At 37.9% G+C, this 11,146-nt stretch overlaps 2 protein-coding genes across 7 annotated transcripts; both read left to right on the top strand.

Annotated features, from left to right (window-relative positions):
- The first annotated feature begins 360 nt into the window (after positions 1 to 360).
- Positions 361 to 4,497, top strand: LOC18608804 (U-box domain-containing protein 44-like). Of its 6 annotated transcripts, none has more exons than XM_088803779.1 (5): positions 361 to 577; positions 806 to 900; positions 1,013 to 2,337; positions 2,477 to 2,774; positions 2,861 to 4,497. In XM_088803779.1, exons 3-5 carry the CDS (start codon positions 1,114 to 1,116, stop codon positions 4,432 to 4,434), a joined length of 3,096 nt encoding a protein of 1,031 aa, XP_088659905.1. In that variant the 5' UTR covers positions 361 to 577; positions 806 to 900; positions 1,013 to 1,113; the 3' UTR covers positions 4,435 to 4,497. The 6 variants fall into 6 exon arrangements, with proteins under 6 accessions (XP_088659905.1, XP_088659906.1, XP_088659904.1 ...); XM_088803780.1 differs by having other exon boundaries at positions 1,010 to 2,337; XM_088803778.1 differs by having other exon boundaries at positions 658 to 900.
- A 1,947-nt stretch (positions 4,498 to 6,444) lies between these two features.
- On the top strand, positions 6,445 to 7,170 carry LOC18608803 (uncharacterized). Its single transcript, XM_018115190.2, has 3 exons — positions 6,445 to 6,462; positions 6,563 to 6,693; positions 6,795 to 7,170. The coding sequence occupies exons 1-3, from the start codon at positions 6,445 to 6,447 to the stop codon at positions 7,087 to 7,089; spliced, it is 444 nt and encodes a 147-aa protein (XP_017970679.2). The 3' UTR covers positions 7,090 to 7,170.
- Positions 7,171 to 11,146: the final 3,976 nt, after the last annotated feature.

Here is an 11,146-nt window from a genome sequence, read left to right as displayed (position 1 = left end):
AAAAAAGATGTAGCCCTCCAATTGACTGCCAATTGTCATTCAATCATAAGCCCAACCCAATCAAAGGCAATTGGAACAGTAGCTTGCTGAGCTATATATAATAGTATAGTATATATAGTATAGATATACATCAATTTTAAATAGGATGACTATAAAGTTGGTATTGAATGAGAGTATTGATTTATATCCCTGTTCCAGTGGAGGCCAGGGTTACGATGTGATTCCTGTGTACATGTGGATTCAGAGAATCGGTGCTTATAATCCGCGTTTGCTCTGTGTGAAAGTTCCAAGTTCCAACCGCGGTCCCAGTGTGCACGCTAACACGAGTTAAAGAGGACTTTGATAACCGAAGCTTGACCTTTCTCAGTTCTCAACGTTTCCTTTCATCATCCGTTTTCCCATTATAAAGTACAACATAAACTACAACTTCCCTTGCGTCATTTCAAATCGTCAACGGATTCCTCCAATCTCTTTTAAAGAATTCTTTTGCAGGCGAACCCGGCAACCACAGCTGCCGTCTTCCATCAGCGTCAAGGATCAACAGACGCGGATTCAAGGGGATTGGCGCCAGTCTCAGGTTAGCAGCTTTCAACTTCCTTTCTCACTTCTTTGGTCTTTGTTGAGACCATTCTACTAATTTTGGTTAGCACTCCTCAGACAGAACTCATTAGCCAAGTTGTAGGATAAGGCACTTGCTTTTTCTAGGAAACAGGAACTACTCTACTGAAGAAATGCTTAATATTGCAACTTTCAATGGAAACTGATCCACCCGAATTTGACCTTAAATCCTGATTGTATAACATAGGGAAAAAGGCCATCAATAAGGGCTGCTGAAAGAACAATTCAGTACATTCAAATCTTTGTAAAGCCTGTTGGATGGTCTTGGTGTTTGAGGCCCAGGTACTCTCGTGTTCTTTTGTTCTCTTACTTCATTGTTCTAGACAAATAAAATATTAACAACTCTGTAAAACCGCTTCAAATTCAAGTTTTCCTGTGGCTTATGATTTAGCAGGTTTATTATATGCCAAACTAGTATCAAGAAGTAGTGGAAGAAACTGCCCAGCAGGAAAATTTTTCGCTGGAAACAAAAATTGTTTCTTACAGCTACTTCCGATGTCTTCGATGGACTTTAGATTTGGAATTGAGGATGTTGGTGTAGCAATATTACAGGAACTCTGGAACAGGGTAGCACTGCAGACAGTGGAGCTTGCCAAGGAAACAAGAGATGTTGTACTTGAAAAGGACAGCTTCCGAGAATTCTCAAGGAGTGTCTCTGAGCTAAATACACTTCTGCAGGCCTTAAATGTGAGAAAAATTGAAGCTGCAATGGGTTCAGAATTTACAAAGGCAGCATTGGAGAAATTGAATGGCCAGCTAAGGAAAGCCCTCAAGATCATCAAGGATTGCAAATCTGGAAGCCGTCTGCGGTTCTTACTGCACTCACATTCGGTGCTCTCACAGATGCAAGCTTTAGTCAAAGAGATTGCTGCAACCATTTCCTCATTTCAGTTGATTAATCTTGATATTGCAGTGAACTTGAAGAGCATGAATAACCAGATCATCAACAATCTGAATTTAATGGAGTTCCGCATGGCAGCTGCAACAGAAACAATTGCTTCAGAGATACAGAATTCAATAACCCAGAGCAGTAGAAACAGAGAGAATGCTGTAAAGCTCCTGGAGAAGATCGCTGAGGCTGTTGGTGTTAATGTAAATGCAGCTTTGGTGCAAAATGAATTGGCACTTTTGAAGCAGGAGAAAGAAGAGATGGAAGTTCAGAAGAAGCAGGCGGAGGCGCTTCAGCTTTCTCAATTGATACAGTTGTTGTACAGTGCAGAAATTGTTTCAAGGCCACAAAATGAGGAGACCTATACATACCTCAACCAATACCTTATTGGTTCCTTCATATGCCCATTATGCAATGAGATGATGCTAGATCCAGTCGCAGTTTTCTGTGGCCACAGCTTTGAGAGGAAGGCAATTCAGCAATACTTCAACAGTGGAAAGAAGAATTGCCCCAGTTGCAGAGAAGAGCTTCAAAGTTTGGAGCTTACTCCTAATGTCAACCTTCGGAGCTCTATAGAAGAATGGAAGAAAAGAGATATGGACTGGAAATTTCAAGCAGCAGTCCCTGGAATCAATTCCAATGACCATCTCAGGAAAAACAAGGCCTTAGAGGATATGCAGGTTCTGGTGGAAATCCCTCAATATGCAGCGAAAGCTGCAGAGGAAGGACTCATCCCAAAGTTCGTTGAGTCCTTGAAGGACACTAGGCTTAACACCAGGGCAGCAGTGAAATGTCTTTATTGCCTAGCTAAATACTGTGATGACCAAAAGGTAAGCAAAGATTGTTTTTCCTACTTCAATATGTGCGTATCTGTTTAAGTCACATTCATTCATTTTGTTATTTTATTATTATTTGTTTCCAATGGAGCAAACATTCAGTATCTTAAGCATTCTTTTCTGGGAATTGCAGCAAGAAATTGTTCAAGCAGGAGCTGTTCGACGCATTGTCAAGCGGATCTATAATGGTGAAACTGAACCTGATACAATTGCCATCTTGTTAGAACTGTCTAAAACAGAAACTCTCATAGAGAAAATAGGGAATACCAAGGATTGTATCCCTCTCCTGGTTTCTTTGCTAAGTAACTCCAACCCTGACATCTCATGTAAAGCTCAAAAAGTATTGCAAAATCTTTCCTCCAACACGCACTTTGTTGTGAAGATGGCTGAAGCTGGACACTTTCAGCCATTTGTTGCTCGATTCAACCAAGGTGAGGCAATAAACCAAGGAAGAAGGAAATGATACTATGATATGTTTATTGAATAAATTTACTTATTTGAAGGCCTGTTCTTGCAGCTGCAGGACACCAAGAGACCCGAGCATTGATGGCTGCAGCCTTGGTAAACATGCAACTCAAAGAAAACAGCATAAGTGACTTGAAAGATAAACAATTTGTTCACAATCTGGTTCACTTGCTATCTTCCAACTCCCCAGCATGCAAATCCGCTTGCATCAAATGTGTCAAAAAGCTCATACAATACCCCAAGATGGTAAAGCGGTTCCTATCAGACCCTGCAACTATACCACTTTTGCTTAATCTCATCTCGTTTAGGTCAGATCCTCTCCTTAAACAAGAAGCTGCTGAGATTCTAGCTCTGCTGATAGAAGCTTGTCAGCATTCTCAATTTCAGACATACCAGGGGCTGCAGGAGCTTCAATCAGAGCATAATGTCAGTCTCTTTTTGCAGGTTGTAGCAAATTCTGATCCTAAATTTAGGATCCAGTTCTTACACCTGCTGATTGAGCTTAGCAACAAGTCGAAGACAGCTCAAAATCTGATACGATCTAATACAGACGCTGTCAATCACCTTTTCTCTTGCCTTGATAGTGACCAACCTTCAGTGAGAATATGGGCAATGAAGCTAATACAGTGTGTGTCAGAAGGTCATCCTGACGGCGTTCCACTCCCATCTTCCCCGGTAAAGCAAACTGCCATCAACACCTTAGCATCCATTCTCACTTGTTCACCAGATTTTGAAGAAAGATCCATTGCTGCTGGAATTATTAGCCAACTTCCAAAAGACGATATAGATATTGATGAAATACTTCGTAAATCAGATGCTTTAAAAGCCATTCATGAAGTTATTTGCAGTTCGGATGAAGAATTTGGTGGGATTGGAGCACCCACTAACCAAGACAAGTCTCTACTTGAAAATGCTTTAGCAGCACTTTTACGCTTCACTGAACCCTCCAAACCTGAACTTCAGAGGCAAGTGGGAGAGCTTGAGTTATATCCATCTTTAGTTCGAGTGCTTTCCTCAGGCAGCTCGCTGGCCAAGCAGCGAACGGCCATTGCTCTTGCACAACTATCCCGGTCCACCAGCCTGTCAGTCTCAGATGCAAGCATCAGGGCAGAGCAAGCAAACTCCATCCCACTGCTTCACATGATGAAGCTCTTCCCTGACATGTCTTGGTGCTGCTCAGCTTCAACGGAGAATGAAATTTCATGCCCCGTCCATGGTGTTGCATGTTCGCAGAGGCATACATTCTGCCTTGTCAAGGCAGATGCTGTGAGGCCACTATTGCAAACTTTGAGTGATACAAACTCGGGTGTGGCAGAGGCTGCCCTAATGGCACTAGAAACATTATTAGAAGATCACAGCACATTGTCACATGCGACTGCTGCCATTGTAGACAGTCAAGGTGTTGTGGCAATTCTGCAAGTCCTAGAGAAGGGATCCATATCTGCCAAAACAACAGCCTTGGACTTATTCCATAAGATCCTAAACCATTCACAAATTAGTGATCCACTGTTTCAGAGGTCTGAGGGAATCCTCATCCAACTGCTTCATGAGGATGCACTTCGGAAGAAAGTAGCTCTAGTGCTTAAGCAGATGAACGTTCTTCCGGAGCAATCCTCCTATTTCTAATTAATTTGTGTCTGTAAATAGGGGACATGATCAACAATGTGATTTTGAGGGTAGTTCACTTAACTGGAACTTGTACAGTGTCTAATCAATTCTTGGGGTCGCGCGCAGCCCAAAACAAAGCATGTTCATTTTTCCGCTAAATAATTCCTTCAGAAGGGGAAAGAATTATCTAGCTGATAGAATTAAAAGAAAAAAAAAAAAAAGGAATTCCTTCAACTTGCTTGCCAGTAGGAAAATGAGAGGCGCCATATTGCGCACAGCAAAGTTATATGTGGATAGATATCAGGGAATTGTCTTCAGTGCATAATGTAAATGATTTGAAGAGTAGTTGAATGTGCAATATGCAATATGCTGCTCGGCAATTGGGAATAAAATTATAGGAGCATGTATAACATTGTTAACTTTTATAGGGACCCCATAAGTCACAATGAATTTTATCAAAAGGAAATTCTGATTTTTTTTTATTATTTCTAATAAAAGCTAGTCTACTGCTTTTCCCCATCTGACATCTAGTGCATAAGCGTGGTGGTGCAGTCCAGGAAGAAACTTAATTTGGATAACAATGGTTGGAGAACCCTGTATCGGGCTGTCATGTTTCATTTCCAGAGTTGGAGCCTCAGCTCTACCATAAGTGCATAGACTCAAATCAAATTCCAAGATCTGATATCAACCAGTATTGAGTTGGACAATTACTTGTGGTCAGAAAACTACAATTGTGCAGTAAACAACCTAAGAAGCAATTGACTTAATTTTATGAAAATCAAAAGCACATTATATTCGCAATATAGAAGGGAGTTCCCACCTTAGTTGCCAATTTCGTGAGCTAATTAAGAGAAACTCTTTGAGCTTTATGCAAATGGTCATGCAGTCAATACGCAGATTGATATAATTAATCTCCACTCCAAGTCGGCGATATAAAATGCCTAAAGAGACATAAACATGTGCCAAACGCCATACGTTAGCCCAGGAAGAAGAAGAAGAAGGAGAAGAATCAAAACGACTTTACCAGTTGCATGTGTTCTCCAAAATGCTGGTGAAGTAAAAACAATAATTCCTTTCCAAGAAACCCAAGCTATATCAATTTTGTTTCTCGGGCAGTGTTCAATCATGTTGTGGTGGGCACAAGTTATAACAGTGTTGTAAGCTGGCAACTCCATGGGAAGTGGTTAAGCTACTGGGCCTGCAAGCCACAACGGCCATGGGTTGCAAGATACAGGGCTTCAGTTTGGGTCTTACGACAGTCTTGTAAGTTGTAGGACGAAGCAGTTTATAACCTGAAAATAGAGCATGGGTTTTCAACCTCTAAGATTCATTCCTTAAACTGAAAAGCCCAAAAAAGAGGCTATCGATCTCACAAGGAAAATAAAAAAGCCAATGCGATTTAAGTGTTTAATACAACAGAATGAAATAGGAAAACAATCTTTTACGATCAAATTCTTCCTAATCTCTTTTCCTAAATTATAACTCCAAGTATTAACTTTTTTCCTCAATGTAAATCGTTTCGCTCTTTCATTTTCTCTTTTTTGCTCAAAGGAATTTAAGATAAATCACAATTAAATACAAAAAGCAAATTCTTTCATTATGCATAATATATATATATTGGGTGAGAGGGAGTTTTTGTGAAAAGAAATAGAATTGGATGGATGGCTTATGGCCCATAGACCATAGTTTCACCTAAAGAGTGGCCCATATTACATTTGGGAAACGTTCAAAGCTTTGTTAACTAACCTTTCAGCCATTAACGGAGATCCTCCTGGAAAAATTTCAGTATGGAGATGAGTTCAGAATGTAATGTTTAACTACTGGACCACGAATTAGCGGCATAATCAAGAACGATCCACCAATCCTACGAATTCTGCATGCCTGCAACGTGTCACGTTTAATCTTCCTTCATGCTTCAACAATTCTCAGCCTCGTCCTCCTCCCTTGCTTTATTTAAACCTGATCCTGCAATCAATCATTTAAAATTCTTTTTTATTAGTCGCTTACATTTTCTTGAACTTTGATAAAATGGCATTTAGAGCAACCGTATGTTGCCCCACCACCACCACCGGCAGCTTCATTTATTTTTCTTCTTCGTTTTTCTTGTCTTGTTGAGTGATGCGATGAAATCATCTGTTGCATGCAGGGACACTGGAAGTCAATGATCACTCCACTGGGAAGGACTCACAGCCGCTCTTTTGCATCATCGACTACCCCAAAGTTGAAACAATATTCGACAACCGCAAACGCGGCTCACAATCCTCGCCCTTACAACAAGTTAGTTTAATCAACCCGCGCTCGCACCCATCTTTTGCAATTTCATACTTTTTGTCTTTTCAATTGTGACTGACAAAATGGTAGACACATTCCAATTCCAGATACTCAATATCAGGGGAATATGCACCGGTTTATATAGTGATGGGAATGCTTGTGGTGGCAATTTCCATCGCGGCTCACACAGCAAAGCAGCACTTAATGCATGCCCCTGGTGTGGTGATCAGCAAGAAGAAGAGGGAATCAATATCAGAGGCTGACCATCCTGATCAAGCTCTTGCTTCGGCGGATAAGTTTCTGAACAAGTCTTTTCTGAGAAAAGTGGCTCACATTCAGGACAACAAACGCACCCTTCCTGACCCTTCCCGCCCTGACCCATTCACCAGGTTGATATCTTGATTCTTGAGAGATAATACGTATGCGTTTCTTCATATTCATTTTCTCTTCTTGCACACCACACCACCCTTTTTTGGTCCTTGACACAGTGGCATGTTGTTAATGTTATTTTGTTTGTAAAATTGCAGGCCTCGAACTGCAGAGACGCTCAAAACGGTTGGAGTTGATCCAAGCCACCATTGAGTTTCTAAAATCCTGCGTACACTATAGATAGACGTGGCTTCCTTTCTATTTGGTATTCGAGTCGCATTGTAGATACTATAAATAGATCTCTTTTACATGTTTTCAATTTGTTAATTTTGTTAGCTTAGATTTGTTGATTCCAGCCTTTTTTTCCCTATTTAAATGTCCATGCTAAACTATCAAGAGGCTCAAATTTCTTTTTCTTTTATTTGTTAAGCATTATTATTCATTTACATCCGAACATTTAATTCATTGATTGATACATGATCCTCTTATTCAATTAAAAAAAAACATTATTATTTATTTTAATTTTTGTGCTTTATATTAATTAATTGTTTAATATAAGAAAAAAAATAAAAGATCTAAGCACGAAATAATAACATAAATGGAGTGTTTTCCTTTTATTTTTTATTTATTTATTTTTGAATTTGCTAAAATTTTATTATCCAGAAAAGCGGGAGAATTTTTCTGCATTCTTGTTCTTGATAAAAGACTGGGTTTTACAGCGTACCAAATATATGGTATGTCCTCCACTGGGTTCCAAAACTCAAGGGTATCTGTTCCACATAATTACATGCTGCAGGTCATTGGACAGCCCGTGGCAATTAAATTTGGGCTTCACATGCCTTTGTCCATGCAATTCAAGCATATTCTTTAAATATTTTTATTTTTCAGATTGAAAATATATAATCTCACATGTTTAATACTTCTAGATATTCTTAAAAACTTAAAATCTTACTTCGTTTCGCAATTGAACCTAACTTTTTATGTTAGGGGCACATGTAGCGATTATCGAATTAAATATTTGAATTTAAATTTAATTTCTTAATAAAAATAAAAAAGATATTTTTACAAAAAAAAATGGGAATTGAATGGATATTATTTTATATCAACCATTTTATTCACCAGTTTGTAGAGATAAAACCAGCTGCAATTATTAGATTTAAAAAAAAAAAAAAAAAAAAAAAACAGAACTCTTGCGTAGTAGTTAGCGCCAGAAAAAAAAAATGTTGATCTTACAAACGTGAACTCTCATGTCCTATCGAATATATTTATAAGGTTTTCAAATAATTAACTAAACCGATTATCTCAAGTGGCGCTGACCAGGGTAAGGTAAACTAATTGAACCTATTAAGTTAGAGTTATACTACACTTCCTCTTATGTGTATATATATAAAAAGAGTACAATATTTTAAAAAAATTAAATTATTTAAAAAAATTTAAATAAATTTTTATTCTTTTATTGTATTTAATGAAACTTTATATTTTTATTTTGAATCAAATAAACTCTTATAATTAATAATTATTTAATTTTTATTAATCAAAATGTTTCTTACCATTGAATGTCACGTGACATGCTCATATTTCATGATAAGTAATGATGTGACATGCTGATGTTAAATAATGACATTATCATATAGCATTTTCACCATTCACGTCAATGTTATGAGATATAAAATGATAAGTGATATTTTAATCAATGACAAATAGTTAACCATTAGTCATATGAGCTCCAAAATAAAAATATAGAAATTTAGTTAAACGTAATGAAAGAATAAGAATTTATTTGAATTTTCTTAAATAATTCAGAAACTTTTTCAAGAATTATATAAATAAAAAAAGTGATGATTGCACATTAAATTTAAGTAGGATATGAATTCATAAGGCCAAGGATCATGAAATGCTATAACATTAATCTACCTTGTAGGTTTAGCTCCTCGTAGGTTTGATGGATGTGATATTTATTACGAGCTCTAACTCTTCTTCTTTATTATTAATTTAGAATAGTATTGGATAAATTTAAATTTTGTTTAGTTTATATTTTTTATTTTTTAAAAATTATTTATCAAATAAAAAATATCATAATTAATTTAAAATAAATAAATAATTAAAATGTAACATCAATTATAATATAATTAGTTTATATAGATATGAAATTATGCATTTTGTCATCTAAAAATATACATTCTAGTATTTTGTGTTCTCTCTCTCATATAGAAATATGGATGTTAAAAGCCTTTTTAATTGACCAAAAAGGATATTTTTACTCATTATATTTTTAAATTGCTATTTATCATTTAAACAAATTAATTATTTTTCTAAATAATATATATTTCTAAATTAACATTTCAAATATTTTTATTATAAATATTAATAAAATTTATGTTAGAATTTTAAATTCAAATTCCACAATTAACGGAATTAATGGAATAATTAATATTCGTTATAAATGGATCTTTGTTTTTATGTTTTGAGCATGATATTGTTGTTATTTTAATAATTTGGGTTGCTTTTATTTAATCAAGTTAGTGTCTATTCCATACTTGAACCATTTATGTTTTTTAGGGTCAATGCATTAAAGGATTTTTAGACTTGTTTGATTAAATTGTTAGGCCTTTTGTTAGCTTAATAGTATTCAAATCAATTTTATGTTTTGAAATGACCAAAATTCATCTAAGTATTGGAATATCAAGTTTTCAGATCTTCAAATTGTGACACTAAATTATAAACAAGAAAAATTAAAAAATATATAAAAAATATATATATATATAAAATGAAAAATAAAAAAAGAATGGAGAGAGGTACGACTGGCAGGGTGCGGACGCACCCTGCCAGGCACCTCTCTCACCTGCCAGACGCGAATTTTTCGCGTCTGGCAGGATAATGGAACTTGCCCCTGGGTGCCCAGGGACAAGGCAATGGGGCGTGCCTCCTCCAGAACCCGAGAATCGGGTATAAAGGAGAGGGGGCACTGTAGCATTTCGGGGGGAGAACCTGCAACAAAAAACTACCAGCTTTCTAAGCAATGGAGAGCAACCACAATAAAAAAAAGACACCCTAAGTTTGCCTAGCAGCCAGAACAACCCAAGAAATTTCTTTTTTTCTTTTCAAAAAATACGAAAATGTGCAATGGGGAGAAGCCGACCGACGGTAGTTGAGAGGCCGACCGACGGTAGTTGAGAGGCCGACCGACGGTAGTTGAGAGGCTGGCCAAAAGTCAACCGGCGGTAGGAGAGAGAGGAAGCTTGACCGTCGCTCCACCGTACACGGTACAGGAAAGAGGGCAGCAGCACCCGATTGACGCCAAGGGGGTTCGCGCCGGCAGGAGGAGTCCATCGACGTGGGTCTTCCGACAGATCGGCAGCCAAGGAAGGTTCGCCGGCGTGAGAAGCAGGAGCATCGGTGCCAAAGGGGTTTGCGCCGGTAGGAAGTGTCCGTCGGCGTGGGTCCTCCAACAGATCGGCGGTCAAGGAAGCCCGACCGCCGCTCCACCGTATCCAACACAGGGAAGGGAGTAGCAGCACCCGATCGACGCCAAAGAGGTTCGCGCCGGCAGGAGGAGTCCGTCGACGTGGGTCCTTCGACAGATCGGCGGCCAAAGGGAGTTCGCCGGTCGGAGGGGGAGAAATCCAGCGGAGGAAGAGTGTAGAGAGAAGTTAGAGAGTTTGTGGGTAGAGAGAGAAAGTGAAGGGAAGAAATGGGGAGAAAAGAAAGAAAAAAGGGTTTTATAGTTAGAGTTTAAAGTAAAACGGTGTCGTTTTGGGGAATACGATTGGGCAGCTCAAGGGCATTCAAAACGACTGCGTTTTGGCTCAGGAAGGCTGAATACTTGGGGCACGCTCACGGGCTTTCTGCCAGACTGATGCATACTGGGCTAAGTTGGGCTTGAATCTTGGGTAAGTTTTAAATCTTGGGCTTTTGTTTGTGATGGTTATGATGATTTTCTTAATGTAGTCTTTTGTTAGTAAAATAATGGGGACATAGTATAATAACATGGTAATATAAATTAAAAATAATAATAATAAGTAAAAAAAATCAAAATCATTAAAATAGAAAATATATAAAAAAAAATAGGTAAATAACAAAAACAATGATA

The sequence above is a fragment of the Theobroma cacao genome, chromosome 2, assembly GCF_053813885.1.
Source record: "Theobroma cacao isolate CCN51 chromosome 2, ASM5381388v1, whole genome shotgun sequence".
NCBI lineage: Eukaryota > Viridiplantae > Streptophyta > Magnoliopsida > Malvales > Malvaceae > Theobroma > Theobroma cacao.
This window is presented reverse-complemented; position numbering and strand designations above follow the sequence as displayed.